An 18928-nucleotide genomic window follows, 5' to 3' on the forward strand; every position below is an offset into this window, starting at 1 on the left:
GAAATTGAAGTTGAAATTGACGAAATGGGGCACAGCGTTTGTGAAAGCAGCTAAGAAAGAGAATCCTACAGCTTCCTTGAAAAATGTAGTGCTATTCTTTTGAAAGCCAATTGTGATTCTGACCCTTCCCCCCACCCCAAAAAAAGGTTTTTGGAAGCAGCTTTCAAGCATTTTCCTCTAAGTTTGAATACATATATATATTTTTTTTTTTTTTACATTAAAATGTTTAGTAACTTCAGTAATGTTTTTCTTGTGTTTCTTTCAGGAATGGTTTCCTTTCCCTATAAGCCGTTCCTGGCACTCCATCCAAATCTCACAGACTACCAAACCAAATCACACCTCCACATCACCGTGGGACTAGGGGTGGCTCTGAGCCTTGCAAGCTACAAGTGGAATTGCAATTGAGTTTCCACACTTCAGCAGGTATTACTCTTTTCCTGTGTATCCATACTCTTACATTCCATACATATTAGTGTGCTGGTAAGAAAGAGGTATAAATCACTTGAGCAGCCATGTATTTAAAACTCTCCTCCCCTCCCCCCAGTCTCCTTTAAAAATTACTCAGTTATTGTATTTGTGCTACAACACTTCTGTTTTAAAGAGTGATTGCCGAATTTATGTCATGGCTTGTGTCATGGTGAGTGTGTGTGTGTGTGTGTTTATACATAACTGAATATATAATTGTAGAATAATAGTACATTATCTCTACAAAGGTACATTATCTGAAACAATCAGATGCCCTCTTTAGTTTTGGTTGTTAGATTCTCCTTTGTATTCAGATGAGGCCTCAATACAATAATGTAGCACTTGGGAAGAAAGATGCAGCCCAGTAACCCAGCACTGGAGGCCAAGATGGAGAAGACCTGCACAGCTACCATGTATTTCCCCTTCGTGCTCAGGTAGGAGGGCACAAAGGACACCCAAACACTGCAAAAGAGCAGCATGCTGAAGGTGATCAGCTTGGCTTCATTGAAGGCCCCAGGCAGCTTCCTGGCTAGGAAAGCCACTGTGAAGCAGATGGCAGCCAGGAAGCCCATGTAGCCAAGGGCAGCATAGAACATGGCAACAGACCCTTCGTTGCATTGCAGGATGATCTCTCTGGGCTGGGAGCCCATGTTAGAGTCAGGAAACGGGGGAGAGAGGCCCAGCCAGATGGTGCAGATGACAACTTGGACACTGGAACAGGATATGACAATGGAGTTGGCCAAACCCTTCCCCAGCCATCTCTTCACCTTCTTCCCTGGCTTTGTGGCCAGGAAGGCCAGCACCACAGTTATTGTTTTGGCCAACAGAGAAGAGACAGCAACTGAGAAGATGATACTGAAGGACATTTGTTGGAGGACGCAGGTGGATTTCCTTGGCCTCCCAATGAAGAGGAAGGAGGACAGGAAGGAAAGCAGGAGGGAGATGAGGAGAATGTAGGACAGGTCCTGGTTGTTGGCTTTGACAATTGGGGTTCTGCGGAATTTAATGAAGGTTCCTAACACAAATCCCATGGTTAAAGACAAGAATAGGGCAAAGGGAGTCAGGATGATCCCCAGATTCTCTCCATAGGATAGGAAGGTTATAACCTTGGGGATGCATTCATCTCGGTCCTGGTTTGGATGCTGATCATCTGGACACTTGCTGCACTGATCTGCATCTGAAAAGAACAAGAGTAACATATCTTTGCTATATTCATAACAGTCTCTGTTCTTCTATATTCCATCCAAAATATTTTTGGGTGAGAGCTTATACCAAAGACCCAAGAAGAGCAAAGTGGGCATTGCACCGGAGGCAGTGAGAAGTTGGGAACTGAGAATTTGTAGCAGGGCCGTGATGTGGTGGAGGTGTTCACTGAAGAATCTCTGAAGACCATAGGATACTATTGGGCTACAGGAAGCAATGAAGTGAATCAGCATAAGGCAGCGTTTATGTATTGTTCAAACTGCAGTGGAGTGGTAGGTACCCTAGCCCACATAATTTAAGAGAACAAGGGTCAGAAACAATATTTTTTATTAAATGTGAATCCTACACTTCCTCCAATGTGCTCCGAGGTGGGTGGTAAGCATGCAGCTAACCCATTTTAACCCAGGAATACCTCTGTGAGATTGCTGGGGTGAGAAGAACTAGTGTCTGGCCTAAAGTCACACACTGCTACGCTCCTCAATGAGGAGGGGTCAGAACCCCGTTCTACCAAATCCAAGACCTACACTGGGGCTAATTCTTCATCCTGCGAATAGGTTCAGAGGGACCTCAGGGATCAAGTACCAATTTCCCATCCGAATTAGGAACTCTGTATGAATTGTCCCATTCTTATCCTGCCTCGCTAGTTTAAGAATTATTTTGTTAGAGGGATACCTGTTGGAAGGCCAATCTCAGTAGAAGTGGGAATATATTTGTTTCTGATCTGAGTAGTAAGTGGGAAGTAAATCTATTAGGAATGGCGGAGAATTTCTCCCCGAAAATTCGGGGGACCGAGCGCCAACGTGTTTGGCCCCCCGAACAAGTTTCGGGGAGAAATCCTCCACACACACCCCCGCCCCCTGCACCCCCCCCAGGACGGGACTTACCTTTGCCAAATGTCCCTCCCAGCGGTGGGTCCGGCCGGCGGTTCGGCGGGTGTTCGTGCGGGGCGGGAGCGGCAGCCGGTCTTTCGACCGGCTGCCGCTGCCGCCATTGCAATAAAAGAAAAAAAAAACAAAAACGCCCCCGTGATAGGCTACATGATGATTAACGTAGCCTATCATGGCTAGATTTGCAAAGTCAGCCGTGATAGGCTACGTCAATCATCACGTAGCCTATCACGGGTGACTTTAAAAAAAAAAAAAAAGCACGTACGGATAATGGCGGCCCCCATAGGGAGCCGCCATTCCCATTCCTTATTTGGTCACTGTAGTCTACGTAAAGATTTACGTAGACTACGGCAAAAATAAGGGCAACGCTATTTGCATTGCCCTTATTTTTGCCGTAGTCTACGTAAAGATTTAAAAAAAAGATTTTTAAAAAAAAAGATTAAAAAAAAAGATTAAAAAAAAAGATTTTTTTTTTTTAAAAAGGCGCGTACGGATAATGGCGGCCCCCATAGGGAGCTGCCATTCCCGTTCCTCATTTGGTCACTGTAGTCTACGTAAAGATTTATGTAGACTACAGCAACCAAATAAGGAACGCGAATGGCGGCTCCCTATGGGGGCCGCCATTAGCGTACGCGCTTTTTGTTTTTTTTTTAAGTCACCCGTGATAGGCTACGTGACGATTAACATAGCCTATCATGGCTGACTTTGCAGATCTAGCCGTGATAGGCTACGTTAATCGTCACGTAGCCTATCACAGGGCCGTTTTTTTTAAAAAAAAAAACTTTCGAGTTCGCGGCCGGGCGAGGCGGGAAGCCTCCTCCCCGGCCTGAATTTCGGCCGGGGCGAGGCGGAAAGCCTCCCCCCCGGCCTGAACTTCGCGGGGGGAGCAGCGAAGCGCCTCCCCCCCACCGCGAACAAGCTTCGACGAAAGGTAAGTGACTTTCGTCCACCCCTACATTTGGCAGTGTTTTTCAAGACTTCATCTTCAGTGTTTTGTTTTCCCATCACCACTTGTGTCAGGAAAACATACAGAGTAATCTTGGCTATATCCTTTTCCTTTTCTTTTGCTTGTTGTGTTTCCCATTGATTTCCGGTTATACACACCCACACACCTTAACGGGGGCACAGAGATAATTATACATAAACTATTTCTAAGCTGCCCTTATATATAATATACAAAGAAATTAAAACAAACCAAGAGTTTTACAAGATTTTTAGCCATAAGAACAATGTCCCACATTTCTTAACCAATCAGCTCTTTGTAGGTTTGATTTATGATTTTCTTTTCTTGGCATAGATGGTTCTTCTGTTTGTGGATATGTTCTAAGGCACATACTCACTTCATGCGGGGCACAGACCGGGCCGCTCTGCCCCTCCGTTCACCTGTGTGAACAAGCCACATCTTGTGTTCCATGTGTTTAAGCAAAGGTGTGTTAAACCACTGTTGAGTCCTGGAAGTTCTGTTGTTAATTTTTAAGAACTGCTGCAAAGCATTGAAAGTGTTTGTCTGTTAAAGGCTTTATATAGTTTTTTTTCCATGTTGTGAACTTCCTGGAGAGCTTTGGATATTGGGCAGTATAGAAATGGAATAAATGAGTGCATGAATGAATTATTCAGCACAGAGGGCATGCCTGTGAGTTTATTTGCAGAAGGGGCGTTTCGGCTGGTAATGCTGATTCCTGCCCCATCCACTGCTTGCAGCCACAATAATCAAAATTCAAAGAGCAAAAACCCTACAGTTTTTTTTTATTATTTTTTCTTAAGGGTATATGGTTTTGAACCACACCCCAAACTGCAGGGAAATTATGAGCTAAGCCTTGACACCATATCCTCCAGGAAGTGGAAGTTAAATCCCCATCTTCCCAAAGCAGATAAACCATGTGGACAGGATGGAGAAGATGCTATGCAAAGGTGACTGGGGCTGTGGAAAACTGCTGACAAATAATTTGGGGCCACCCACTTCTCTTTTTTTATACAGCAGCCTTCCCCAACCCTGGCACCCTCCAGATGTGTTGGACTGCACCTCTCAGCATACCTAAGCATTGGCCATGCTGCCTCTGGTATCTTCAGAAATTTGAACCATAAACATTTTGCCAATGTCAATGTGGACAGTGGGAGTCGGTTTTGCTTTTTGTCTTTAAACATCTCTTTCTCCTTCAGATTTCACAATTTCTCCTGACATTCCCAAGGTTTCTGAAATGATGCTTTCCTTCTAGTACCTGAGAATATCAGAAAGATTGCTCAACCTGTTTTGATTCTATCACGGTTAGAAGGACCCACCCACCACCAAACATCACTGAACATGGTGGAGTGCTCATTTTCCTGAAGGGCCTTAACAGAGCTATTCTGCTGTGACACTGATCATACACAAAACAAGAAAGGATCCAAGTTCAGGGATTCCTCTAAAGAAATCTGCAGAGAACATACCCGGGTGTATCTCTGCCCTCCTCCCCAAGGGCTGCATTCTCCTCTGGAGTCACCCACCTTCCTGAGTGGGGATGGTCCCTTCTGCGCAGGGAGCACAGTCATAGCAGCAAACTGGCTTTCCTTCCAGAACCACCTTGAGGAATCCAGGGCGACAACTTTCCACACACCTGGAACATGGCAGGGGCTAAACACAGAATCAGGGACCATGAAAGAAAAAGCATCAGGATTCATTCGTCTACAGTGAAGAGAGACAGGGTTGGAAAACTCCGTTTGCGTCCCTGTAGTCAGCCGTGATAGGCTACGTAAAGACTTATGTAGCCTATCATGTCTGGCTTAAAAAAAAAATTAAAAAAATGCGCATACGCAAATGGCGGCAGCTATGGCCACCACCATTTGCATTCCTTATTTTTGGCTGTCTCAGTCTACGTAAATATTTACGTAGACTAAGGCGGTGAAAATAAGGGGGAACGCAAATAGCGTCCACTACGCTATTTGCATTCCCCTTATTTTCGCCGTCTTAGTCTATGTAAATATTTACGTAGACTAAGATGGCCAAACATAAGGAACGCAAATGGCGGCGGTCGTAGCCGCCGCCATTTGCATACGCGTTTGTTTTTTTTAAAACCAGACGTGATAGGCTACGTAAGTCTTTATGTAGCCTATCGCGTCTTGTAAAAACAACAACAACAAAGCAACAAGACTGCAAATGGCGGCAGCGGCAGCTGGTTGGAAGACCAGCTGCCGGAGCTACCACTGCCTGGAAGATCCGCCCCAGGTAAGTCTCGTCCTGGGGGGGATCCGCGCGGGGGATCCGCACGGGGGTGGCATGCCGTTCCACCACAGATTTCGGGGGGCTGAATGCCAGTGCACCAAGATCCATGGCAGAATTCTCTGCCATCCCTATTTAGAAAGTAGAGGAAGGAACTAAAGGGTTGCCTATTCTTGACTTGATCCTAACCAACAGAGATGACTTAGTGGATAAAGTAGCAGTTATGGGAACTTTGGAGGAAAGTGACTGTGTTATACTTGAGTTCTTGGTTCTAAGGGAAGCAGAAGCCAAGCGTAGCCAAACACATACTCTGGATTTTAGGAAAGCCTATTTTAACAAACTCAGAACAATGGGTTCTCCAAAAGGGGCCCAAGATGGGTGGGGATTTTTAAAAATGGAAATTCTAAAGGCACCATTAAAAACTATTCCAACAAGAAAAAAAGGTGAAAGACACCTTTTTTTTTGGATCAGGTAACCTCCCTTGTGGACTCTGGGAATGCTGTGGACATCATATACCTTGTCTTCAGCAAAGCTTTCGACAAAGTGCCCCATGATATCCTGATGAGCAAACTAGCTCAAAGTGGGCTAGATGAAACAATGATCCAGTGGATCCACAGTTGGCTACAGGATCAGACTCAAAGAGTGCTTATCGATGGGATCTTCTCAAACTGGGGAGAGGTAATGAGCGGGGTACCGCAGGGCTCAGTCCTGGGCCCAGTGCTCTTCAGCATTTGTATGTATGACTTGGAGGAGGAGGTGCAGGGAATGCTGATCAGATTTGCAGATGACACAAAATTGGGCGGGATAGCTAATACCCTTGAAGACAGAAACAAAGTGATCTTGATAGACTGGAGTGCTGGGCAGAAAACAACAGCATGACATTTAATAGGTATCAATGCCAAGTTCTGCACCTAGGAAAAAGCCCAAATGCACAATTTCAAAATGGGGAATACTTGGCTCAACAATACTATAAGCGAGAAGGATCTTGGAAGTGTTGTAGATCACAAGCTGAATATGAGCCAACAATATGATGTGGCTGCAGAAAAGGTCAATGCTCTTTTGAGTTCCATTAATAGAAGCATAGCTTCCAAATCCCGGGAAGTACTAGTTCCCGTCTACTCAGCACTGGTTAGGCCTCATCTGGAGTACTGTGTGCAGTTCTGGGCACCATAATTAAGGAGGACACAGACAAAATGGAGAGGGTTCAGAGGACGGCAATGAAAATGATCAGGGGACTGGAAACAAAGCCCGATGAAGAGAGATGGAAAGAACTGGGCATGTTTAGCCTTGAGAAGAGAAGACTGAGGGGAGATAGGGTGGCGTTCTTCAAGTACTTGAAAGGTTGTCACAGAGAGGAAGGCCAGAATCTCTTCTTCATCCTCCCAGAGTGCAAGACACAGAATAATGGGATCAAATGATAGGAAGCTAGATACTGGCTGAACATCAGGAAAAACTTCCTGACTGTTAGAGCAGTACGACAATAGCAGCAATTACCTAGGGAAGTGATGGCTTTCCCATACTGGAGGCATTCAAGATGAAGCTGGACAGCCATCTGTCAGGGATGCTTTGACTTGGATCCCCACACTGAGCGGGGAGTTGGGCTCAGTGGTCTTATAGCCCCCTTCCAGCCCAACTCTGCTATGATTATATGATTCTATGAAATGAAGGAGACTGTCCAGCATGTAGCATCATAGATCTGGGGCGCAAAATGAGGGACAGCTTTTGTAAAAGCAGCTCAATCGTTGCAAATTGTGGCATGGTAGCTACTACAGGGTTGGAGTCTGGAGGCTTGCCTATTTTCTCCTGGACCCAAGAGAGAGTGACCACACACACACACACACACAGACACATGCACACACATTCTACCCTGTGGTGTTGCTACTAGAGTCTGGGGTGTAACATTGGGATTAATCTGCCTATGGAGACAAAAGGACTTGGGCTGTGCTCATAGTTACACCCTACTATCAAGTAGGGATGTCAGAGAATTCCGCCGCAGATCTCAGGGAGGCCGAATGCCAGCGCATTCAGCCCCCTGAAATCGGTGGCGGAACGGTCTGCCCCCCCCCCGGGATGAGACTTACCTGTGGCGGATCTTCCTGGCGGCGGCGGTGGCGGTGGCGGCAGCTGGTCTTCCAAACGGCTGCCACCACCACCATTTCCAGTTAAAAACAAAAAAATGTGATAGGCTACGTAAAGATTTACGTAGCCTATCACGGCTAAGTTTAAAAAAAAAAACGTGATAGGCTACGTAAATGTTTACATAGCCTATCACGGCTGACTTAAAAACAAAACAAAAAAAAGCATGTACGCAAATGGCGGTGGCCACGGCCGCCGCCATTTGCGTTCCTTATTTTGGCACGTCTTAGTCTATGTCAAGATTTACATAGACTAAGACGGCAAAAATAAAGAACGCAAATGGCGGCGGCCCTGGCCACCGCCATTCGCGTATGCGCGTTTGTTTTTTGTTTTTAAGTCAGACGTGGTAGGCTATGTAAACATTTACATAGCCTATCACGGCTGACTGCAGGGACGCAAACGGCGGTGGCTACGGCCACCGCCATTTGCGTCCTTGCTAGCCAGCGGCCGGATGTCCGGCTACTGGCGGAGCTGGCCGGCGGCTGCGCAGAATCCCTGTGGAGCACAGCTGGCCGGCCAGGATTCCAGGGGGGGAGGAACGGAGCACCTCCCCCCCCGTCCAGGATTCTGGGGGAGGGACAGAGCGCCTCCCCCCCACCATCAACATAATCCGCGAAAGGTAAGTGCCTTTCGTACATCCCTACTATCAAGAGCTTATGGGAATGGGCTTTGATGTCTGTTGGGAATAAAGTTGGCTGCCTGGGGGTAAATGCTAAGACTTGGGTTATACTAGCACACCAGTTTGTTGTTGTTGTACGGTCGTTCAGTCGTGTCTGACTCTTCGTGACCCATGGACCATAGCACACCAGGCCTTCCTGTCCTCTGCGCTCTCCCGGAGTGTGCTTAAGTTCATATTCATTGCATTGGTGATGCTATCTAGCCATCTCATCCTCTAGCACACCAGAGAAGGGGCTCAATGGGTCTCCCCAGGAAGGGAGTTCCAGAGCCACTGAAAAGGCCCACTCTCCACTCTCCACCAAACATGCTTCAAATATTAGCAAGGCAGGCAGAAAGGCCTCTCCCAAGGACTTTAACACCCAGGCAGGCATGCATGGGAGAAGGCCAAATGTTGGGGGGGATGCACCCAGTCAAGGGAGGCCAGCTATAGCCAGCCCTGGAGAATATGCTGGCTGCATCATTGAGTGGTAGAGCCTTGCTTTGCATCTAGAAGGTTCCGGGTTCTGTCCCTGGCAGAATCTCCAGGTAGGGCAGAAGAAGCTCTTGCCTGAAACCCTGGAGAAGCACTGCCACTGGTTAGTCTCAACAGTGCTGGGCTAGACAGCACCAAAGGCAGCTTCCAATGTTTCTGTGGAATTTATTACATTCAGGCTCCAGATCAGCCTAGGAAGCTGCCTATGAACAAGCTAAAATTTCCCTGCAAACCTGGAAGCCTGTCCCAGGTAGAGCAAATTACAGTTATGAGAGCTTAGCAAATGAGATAAAACAGATTATTTTTCCCCACCTTGTTGAGACGCTTGGGCCACACAAGGGCATCCTGGTCGATGGTGAGCTTTCGGTCTGTGGATCCCCATCTTTCCATTGTCCCAAATTTCTCTCTAACCACAGAGAGATTGGGAAACACCACCCAGTTCACGATGTCAAAGTCGGCTGCCAGGTCTCCGTTCTCACCCAAATACACTCCGTCCAGGATGGAAGCATTGTAATACTGGGGGTTCCGCAGGAACGCATGGAACTACAATATCAGAAGGAGCACCAGCATTTAGTACACAGGAAACCCACATCATGCATCTCAGTTAACCCTCGAATCTCCCATGGCTCAGGACTGCTTCCACACTCAAGTGGCTGTTTATCTCTTCTTAGCTGGTTTCACTCCTGAACCTCCCTCCTGTCTGCTTTAACAGTTTGTGAAGCTAAAGCTGAACTTCTATTTTCTGTTCTCTGTTTTCTAGAGATTACCATTCCACACAAACTTCTGTTTGCATCCTAAGCAGAATTTGGCAAATGTGGCCTGGACTTCACTCTCAGGCGAAGTCCGACTGGTGATTTCCTTGGGTACATTTTGGGCACCGTAAAAAGGCAGCAAATTCTCCGTTAGACAGTGCAATCTTACACATGTCTATTTAGAAATATGCTCCATTGAATTAAATGGGACATTCCCAATAAGTTAGGGATGTATGAAAGTCACTTACCTTTTCACAGCTTTAATTCGCAGTGGGGGGGAGGTGCTCCGTCCCTCCCCCCAGAATCCTCCCTGGCCGGCTCCGCTCCACGGCGGCTCTGTGGAGCCACTGGCCATGGCCGTCTGCTGCCAGAGTTCCGGCCGTGGCTGGGCTGCTGCAGCCGCAAATGGTGGCCGCCGTAGCAGCCGCCATTTGCATCCTGCCAAGCTGCCGTGATAGGCTATGTCAGTGTTTATGTAGCCTATCACGGCTAGGGATGTCAGAGAATTCCGCCACAGATCTCAGTGAGACCGAATGCCAGTGCATTCAGCCCCCCGAACTCCATGACGGAATGGCCTGCCACCCCCCTGCCACCCCCGCGGATCCCCCCCGGGATGAGGCTCACCTGGGTCAGATCTTCCGGGTGGCAGTGGCTCCGGCAGCGGCGGCAGCCAGTCTTACAACTGGCTGCAGCCGCCGCCATTTCCAGGCTTGCCTTGTGTAAAAAAAAAAAAAAAAACTTGATAGGCTACGTAAAAGTTTACATAGCCTAACACGGCCAGGTGGGTAAAAACAACAACAACAATCATGTACGCAAATGGCAGCGGCTACGGCCGCTGTCATTTGCATTCCTTCTTTTTACCATCTTAATCTACGTAAATATTTACGTAGACTATGACAGCGAAAATAAAGAGGAACGCAAATAGCGTAGCGGGTGCTATTTGCATCCCCTTTTGATTCCCCATTTTAGTGTACGTAAAGATTTACGTAGGCTAAAACGGCAAATCAAAAAGGGACACAAATAGCGCCCGCTATGCTATTTGCGTTCCCCTTTATTTTCGCTGTCATAATCTACGTAAATATTTACACAGATTAAGATGGCCAAAAAGAAGGAATGCAAATGGTGGTAGCCGTAGCCGCCGCCGTTTGCGTACGTGGTGTTGTTGTTTTTTTACCCAGAGCCCTCCACGGCTGGAAATCCGGCTGAGGACGGCTCTGGCCTGGCCGTACCAGGCCTGGACGGCTGCTGCGCGGAGCTGCTGTGGAGCACAGCCGGCCGTTCGAGGATTCTGGGGGGAGGAACGGAGCACCTCCCTGCCCCACCATAAACATAATCCGCGAAAGGTAAGTCACTTTCATACATCCCTAATCATGGCAAAGAGCAGGGATGCAAACAGTGGCCGCTATGCCATTTGCGCCTCTACTCTTTCAGTGATAGGCTACGTAAGTATTTACGTAGCCTATCATGGCAGCCTGGCAGGACACAATTGGTGGCCACTATGATGGCCGCCGGAACATCTGCCCCAGGTAAGCTTCATCCCGAGGGGATTCTGCAGGGTGGCGGGGGGTGGGAGGCCATTCTGCCATGGGTTTCGGGGGCATTCGGCATCACTGAAATCCGTGGCAGAATTCTCCACCATCCCTACAATAAATGAACATTTACACTTAACTGGGAGTAAGGCTCTCTTGAGTAGACATAGATAGGATTGCATTGCACATATTTTATTTTTATTATGTGCTTGAATGTACTATGCATATCTTGGCCCACACATCATCAAATTGTCCAGAGGATTTTTAAAAATGCTCCAAGAACATAACTATTATCTGCTCTATATAAAAACAGATAGAAACATCACTATATAGAGTTAAAACCAAAATAAGTTTAATGGACAACAATGGAGAAAAGTGCCAGAAGGCACAGTATTAAAAGGCTCTGAAATAGTAATGTTCCTCCCTCCCACATTAGCCAAACAGATCCTTAGTATAAGCTACAGGCAGGAGGCAGGAGGGATCAGACAGAGGCAGCAAGATGGCCTATGGGGGAGGAAAGAGACGGGCCAGTGCAGGCACAGAGGGGCTGAGCCAGTGCTGTGGCTCGGACCAGATGACCAGTGTCCCCAGATGCCGGTCTAGGGGGCCCAAAGAGGGGACTTTTTTGATTTGGTTTGCTCCACAAATACACAACATTCCACACATTACTACATTGGTCATTAGAGTTCAACTCCAAGACAACCAGTCTGGAAGTGTACAATTGATCACCATGTTCCCCAGAGATATCTGGGATGGGAAAGGAGATACCTGCCATGGCTGCAGCCTTTGAACATCCAGCCTGTCTCCATCCACCACCACCCTCCTCTTGGATCTGGATGAAGAAGCGGCATCCAAGGCATGGGCCACAGCCTGGACAATGTTGTAAATGATGTAGCTGTCAAGAGACAGGATTCTCTCCACGTCCTCTTGAGGCAGAGCCTCCAATTTCTCCTTCTCTGTGCATCTTGTCCATCCTTTCACAGATAATGCATACTTTGAGTATGAGCACATAAATGCTTTCCCAACAACCTACCTGAGAAAAATGGAAAACTGCCAGACATTTTCATATATTCTCCTTTTATTTTTCTCAATAAGGAAGGAAAATATACCACAGATATGCAGGGAACGGGCATGCGTCAACAATTCCACAGTGAAGTCCCAAACAGCTGTTATGATCCAGACTGTTCCAGTTCTGTGTTCTTTAAAGTAATCACCATATTTTTCTATCACGTACATTCCATTTAAGAAGGAGCTAGTATCTGCACAGAAAACAAAAACATTGACTTCTCCTGATTCCTGAAATGAAGCCGGATGGATCTTTATTTGGTTTGCATGCATCACTCTTGAGAAGCTTTGCGTGAAAACAACACAAAGGCGGTTCCTAGTGAGCTCAAGTGTCAAAGTCCTCATGAACCTCTCTCCATTGTCCGTGTCTGAAGCAACAAGACCAATTAAGGTCCACCTGAAATGCAGGAGAAGTTTGGCAATTCCCTGGTACTGGATTTGGTCTTTGGGGACCACCGGGTAGAAAAAAGAGAATTGAGATTTATCATTCAGAAGATGAGAAATCAAAGTATAACTGACCTGGGAAGGAAAGGAAGACATTAATGTTGTATTTTGTTTCAGAATCAGATCAGAATTGAAATATTGTCCAATCCCCTTTTGTTGTTGTTCAGTCGTTCAGTCATGTCCGACTCTTCGTGACCCAATGGACCATAGCACGCCAGGCCTTCCTGTCCTGCGCTCTCTCCCGGAGTGTGCTCAAGTTCATATTCATTGCATCGGTGATGCTATCTAGCCATCTCATCCTCTGTCGTCCCCTTCTCCTTTTGCCTTCAGTCTTTCCCAGCATCAGGGTCTTTTCCAGAGAGTTTTCTCTTCGCATTAGGTGGCCAAAATATTTGAGCTTCAGCTTCAGTATCTGTCCTTCCAATGAGCACTCAGGGTTTATTTCCTCTAGGATTGACTGATTTGACCTCCTTGCAGTCCAGGGGACTCGTAAGAGTATTCTCCAGCACCACAGTTCGAAAGCATCAATTCTTCGGCTCTCAGCCTTCCTTATAGTCCAGCTCTCACAGCCATACATTACTACTAGGAAAACCAAAGCCTTCCAAATAAGTGGCCGTCACTACACCTTGGGGCAGTGAGTTTCACAGAGTTTAATTGTGCTTTGTTTGCACCATTAAACTCTTACTGACACAGCAAGCCTCCTTGTCCATCATTCCCTTTTTACTTTTTAATACAGTGAAATGAGAAAATGCATGGGGCTCTAACCCAAAACTAGGGATGTCAGAGAATTTTGCCACGAATCTTGGGGAGGCCGAATGCCAGCGCATTCGGCCCCCCAAAATCGGTGGCGAAACGGTCTGCCCCCCCCCCCGGGACGGGACTTACTTTGGGCGAATCTCCCTGGTGGTGGAGGCTCCGGCAGTGGTCCGGCGGCGGTTTGGCGGTGGTGGCTCTGGTGGCCAGTCTTCTGACCGGCTGCCGCCGCCGCCATTTCCAAGGTTTTTTTTTTAAAAGTGATAGGATACATAAAGATTTACTTGGCCTATCACAGCTAGATTTTAAAAAAACACTGTGATAGGCTACATAAATGTTTACGTAGCCTATCACGGCTGAGTTAAAAAAAACAAAACCGTGCATACGCAAATGGCGGCGCCCATGGGCGCCGCCATTGCGTTCCTTATTTTGGCAAGTCTAGTCTACGTAATCATTTACGTAGACTACAGCGAAAATAAGGGGAACGCAAATAGCGTAGCATCTACGCTATTTGCGTTCCCTTTATTTTCGCTGTAGTCTACGTAAATGTTTACTTAGACTAGACGTGCCAAAATAAGGAACGCAAATGGCGGCGCCCATGGGCGCCGCCATTTGCGTATGCGCGGTTGTTTTTTTTTTAACTCAGCCATGATAGGCTACGTAAACATTTACATAGCCTACCACGGGTGAGTGCAGGGACGCAAACGCCGGCGGCTATGGCCGCCGCCATTTGCAAACCCAGCCGGCCAGGATTCATGGCGGGAGGGACGGGGCGCCTCCACCCCCGGCCAGAATTTCAGGGGGAGGGACGGAGCGCCTCCCCCCACCATGAATCAAATTTCGTAAAAGGTAAGTGACTTTCGTACATCCCTACCCAAAACACATTAAGTAGTAAGTCCTACTGAACTCAACAGGACTTGCTTCCAAATGAATTTACGTAGGAATGCACTGCACAGATTATCTAAGTGTTGCAACAGGGCGCAGGCTTTCCAGAGTGATGAAGGCATTTTAAACCTCAATGGAAATGTCTGTCAAATTATATGCAACCCTCTTAAAAACAATATCTCCAGTCTCACAGGGTCATCCTCTGCCCACTGTTTGAGTTGTCTGGAATTAGCCTCAGTTCCAAAGTAGACTCCACTTGTGTCTGGCCCATTCCTCTCTATTGTATTTATTATTATGTATATGTATTATTCCTCTCTATTGTATCTATTGTCTACCTGTGGGATTTTGTAGATGCCCAACATGGTTGATATCTGGATGGAGATGTCAGAGTTGGATCCCTCAAGAACAACCAATGGCTGATTCTACCTTCCACATTTGTAGTTCGGAACATTAGCCTGCCCAACAGAGAGCAGGCTTAATAAGGCATCTGAAGTCATTCGTTCATCGAAATAGTTCCCATGGATGCTGTAGCCCAGGGTGATGTTGGTCAAGATCCTGGGATTCTGGTTGATCTCCTGAATGGCAAACAGGACAGAAAGGATTCTCCAGTACATTGTGTCAAATTCCCTGCAAAAATATACAATGTAAATAACATATTAAGATCTGAAACTGTTTCGCTCAGAATAAATGTGCATAAGGAGGGACAAGATAGAGGTGTATAATATTAGGTATGGTACGGAGAAAGTGGACAAAGTGGACAGGGTGATGTTTTTTCCTCCCACTCATAAAGGGATTATTCAGTGAAGTTATATGGTGGAAGATTCAGATTTCTCTGATGGTGTCATTTCATTGATGACATTTTGTCCTTGGGAATTTTATTTATTTATTTATTTATTTATTTCACTTCTATGCCACCCAATAGCCAAAATTTAGTGGAAGTAGGTACCCGGGTGTCATGGAACAGCTGAATACCACAGTTCCAACTCATAGAATCCCTGGGCAAGGGCAAATTTGTCACAGACAAAAACTGGATACGTATCTTCCTCTATGTGCTCTATCCAAAGGGCAATACAACAAATAAGGACATATACCCCCCACCTGCAAACACAGAGATATTGGGTCCATGGAAGTGTAAGCAAGCTTCTTTCCAAATAAGTCATAAGCATATTTTAAAGTGCAGATTCTTAATATGGGAAATGTAAGCTTGTATAACTCCCTGGAAAAGACCCTGATGCTGGGAAAGACTGAAGGCAAAAGGAGAAGGGGACGGCAGAGGATGAGATGGCTAGATAGCATCACGGATGCAATGAATATGAACTTGAGCACGCTCCGGGAGAGAGCGCAGGACAGGAAGGCCTGGCGTGCTATGTTCCATGGGGTCACGAAGAGTCGGACACGACTGAACGACTGAACAACAACAAGCTTGTATAAATACTGCTGCAGTATGTGATTAATTTTTATATGCCTGTATGGTGGGAAAAATGGTAATGGCTAAAAACAAATCCCTTATCCCAGTTCCAGGTTTTTATTAAATACTTTAATGTAATTATTTGTATTACTCCAAATCAATTGTCCCTATCATAAAGTCTTAATCTGTTCAATCTCAAGAACACGAGAACCTAAGAAGAGCCACGCTGGATCAGACCAAGGGCCCATCTATTCCAGCACTCCGTTCTCACAGTGGCCAACCAGTTGTCGGCCAGAAGGCATTGATAACCTTCTCCTTCAGGAATTTGTCTAACCCCCCTTTTAAAGCCTTCCAACTTGTGCCCGTCACTACATTTTGTTGTAGCAAATTCCATAGTTTAACTCTGCACTATGTGAAGGAGGACATCCTCTTCTGCCCCTTCATGATCCCTTTATTTCAGCTCTCTCCTCCTTTCCTACAGAATAGCTGCAACTCAGACACATTCAGCAACATTGACCATTTTGCTTGGCAGCTATATGGGGGAGTGGGGAGGAGGAGTGGCATCTGCTCACAGGGCTTACAAGAAAAGTGGGTCTTTGTTCTGTACATCGAAGCTGTGACAGAAAGACCCAATGGTCCTATAACAGATCACTACATTTTCCAAGAGAAACCTGGCCAGCTGCAGCACATGAAATGGCAGGCTGAGCACCGGATAGGGATTTACTGTTGAAGCACCCGTAAAGTCTTCTGGCAGAAGCAACAGTGGAAAAGCTCTTCGCCTAAAGAAAGCACCAGATCATGGGGATTATCCCTGGTCAATAAAGCATAACTGGTGCTAATGAAATCATGAGAAAGAAGGAGCAGTACATCACTCTACCACCAACACTACGTGATGACTTGCCCAGAAAGATGGTTGCTAGAAGGCGGCTCCTCAAAACTGCTTGCAGATGAAAAAGTCGGCATTTCTGCAGAGACGACCCCACCAATGAAGAGTTCTCCCGGTTTGTAATAACTCACTGGGTTCCTTCTACCCCTTTGGAAAGTCAAGGGGCATTTGGCCTTGAGTGTCCCACAGGCTGCCTGGGGCAGCAGCAGCAGCAGTAGCAGAATCATCCAGGGAATGCCTGGCACAGCCTCTGTCATAGCGTCTGCTCCTCCCCACTGATTAGAAGAAGAACTGGAAGATGCCAAAGCCCCCTTGCAGGACCGAGCTTCCGTGGCTTCCCAGTACAGATGGAACCCAGCCAGCCAAGGCTTCCCACCTTACGGGGATGACAGGAAGTCAGCCTCAAACCCACACAGGCCTCCTCAGCTGCCCTGAGCCTCCTCCCAAGCCCTCTGTGGTACAGGACGCATTTATGCACCAGTTCTTTTGCACCTGGATGCCTGACGTCACCTCATGTTGCTCTTGAATCTGATGTTTATGCCAGAAGCAAACTTGGAGGGGTGGGGGTGAAGAGCCTGGAGCTTCCATGAGAATAATAATAATTACAGATAATTATTAGGAGAAAGAGAATCACCCCTGCAACATCCTGACGTCTCTATGCAGCTTCAGTCATGACTGAAGTGCTCATAGTGCTATGAGTTGGAGGGATCTGGACTAGGGTTGGCGGAGAATTTCTCCCCGAAACTTCGGGGGTCCGAGCGCCAACGTGTTCGGCCCCCCGAACAAGTTTCGGGAGAAATCCTCCGCCCCCCCCGCACCCCGCACCCCCCCCCCCCCGGGACGGGACTTACCTTCGCCGAATGTCCCTCCCGGCAGCGGGTCCGGCCGGCGGTTCGGCGGGTGTTCGAGTGGGGCGGGAGCGGCAGCCGGTCTTTCGACCGGCTGCCGCCGCCGCCATTACAATGAAAGAAAAAAAAAATGCCCCCTGATAGGCTACGTGACGATTCACGTAGCCTATCACAGCTAGATCTGCAAAGTCAGCCGTGATAGGCTACGTGAATCGTCACGTAGCCTATCACGGGTGACTTTTTTTTTTAAAAAAAAAGTGTGTACGGATAATGGCGGCCCCCATAGGGAGTCGTCATTCCCGTTCCTTATTTGGTCGCTGTAGTCTACGTAAAGATTTACGTAGACTACGGCGAAAATAAGGGCAACGCTATTTGCGTTGCCCTTATTTTCACCGTAGTCTACGTAAACATTTACGTAGACTACAGCAACTAAATAAGGAACGCGAATGGCAGCTCCCTATGGGGGCCGCCATTTGCGTACGCGCTTTTTTTTTTTTAAATCACCCGTGACAGGCTACGTGAAGATTGACGTAGCCTATCACGGCTGACTTTGCAGATCTAGCCGTGATAGGCTACGTGAATCGTCACGTAGCCTATCAGGGGGCGTTTTTTTTTTTTTTTAAACTTTCGCGTTCACGGCCGGGCGAGGCGGGAAGCCTCCTCCCCGGCCTGAATTTCGGCCAAGGCGAGGCGGGAAGCCTCCCCCCCCGGCCTGAACTTCGCGGGGGGACCAGCGAAGCGCCTCCCCCCCACCGTGAACGTCCTTTGAGGACAGGTAAGTTACTTTCGTCCACCCCTAATCTGGACAGGAGAGGGTTAATGGGCCAGAATGACTGAAAGGTCCCTTAATACACAACATAGGGGATGCTGCAGTTCAACACCCCCTCCAGATGTGTTGAACTACAGCTCCCAATCTAGTTTGGCCCCAAGCATATGGTGAAACATGAGAGCCAGCCAAATCAGCCCAAGGGCCAGAGCAGAAGATGCACACGCACTCTAAAGGAGGAAACTTGGTCAATCCTGCTCTATCTGTTCAGAAAGCCAAAACAATGGCACAAGCCCTCTACGGGGCAGAGGTCTGGGGTACCTCGAAGGTGTGAGGTTTAGAAACCCCCCTAGAATTACTTTGTAAGAGCTCTGTTGGGTCTATCTAAAGATGTGCTATCTGCCATGTTTACGTCAGAGACCTGTATGCTGAGTACTGAGAGCCAAATAGATGGAAGTATTCTACATTCTTGGTTTAAGAAGCAACATATGAACAACATTAGGCTACCCTAAAAAATGTTTGTTCGACCTTACTAATGGATTACTATTAAAAATT

At 47.2% G+C, this 18928-nt stretch overlaps 2 protein-coding genes across 3 annotated transcripts in view; one reads left to right on the plus strand and one right to left on the minus strand.

Moving 5' to 3' along the window:
- LOC146356375 (uncharacterized) overlaps nucleotides 1–18928 on the plus strand; it is a 980383-nt gene that overhangs the window by 292596 nt on the left and 668859 nt on the right. The gene's annotated exons all lie outside the window — the stretch shown is intronic.
- On the minus strand, nucleotides 215–10176 carry LOC146356382 (vomeronasal type-2 receptor 26-like). 2 transcript variants are annotated; one of them, XM_084832610.1, is made up of 4 exons: nucleotides 10038–10176; nucleotides 9350–9580; nucleotides 5040–5166; nucleotides 215–1642 (listed from the first exon to the last, which is right to left on the minus strand). In XM_084832610.1, exons 2-4 carry the CDS (start codon nucleotides 9425–9427, stop codon nucleotides 732–734), a joined length of 1116 nt encoding a protein of 371 aa, XP_084688736.1. In that variant the 5' UTR covers nucleotides 9428–9580; nucleotides 10038–10176; the 3' UTR covers nucleotides 215–731. The 2 variants fall into 2 exon arrangements, with proteins under 2 accessions (XP_084688736.1, XP_084688737.1); XM_084832611.1 differs by having other exon boundaries at nucleotides 4983–5166; nucleotides 10038–10061.

Source organism: Heloderma suspectum, chromosome 2 (genome assembly GCF_057233095.1).
Source record: "Heloderma suspectum isolate Gila_16-S chromosome 2, 16-S_ref, whole genome shotgun sequence".
Lineage (NCBI taxonomy): Eukaryota > Metazoa > Chordata > Lepidosauria > Squamata > Helodermatidae > Heloderma > Heloderma suspectum.

Coding starts and splice junctions, on each gene's coding strand:
- LOC146356382 (XM_084832610.1), bottom strand. CDS start 9,427: ATGGAAAGATGGGGATCCACAGACCGAAAGCTCACCATCGACCAGGAT. Junction 5,167..9,349: donor GGCCCAAGCGTCTCAACAAG/GTGGGGAAAAAT, acceptor TTCTGTGTTTAG/CCCCTGCCATGTTCCAGGTG. Junction 1,643..5,039: donor GACCATCCCCACTCAGGAAG/GTGGGTGACTCC, acceptor TGTTCTTTTCAG/ATGCAGATCAGTGCAGCAAG.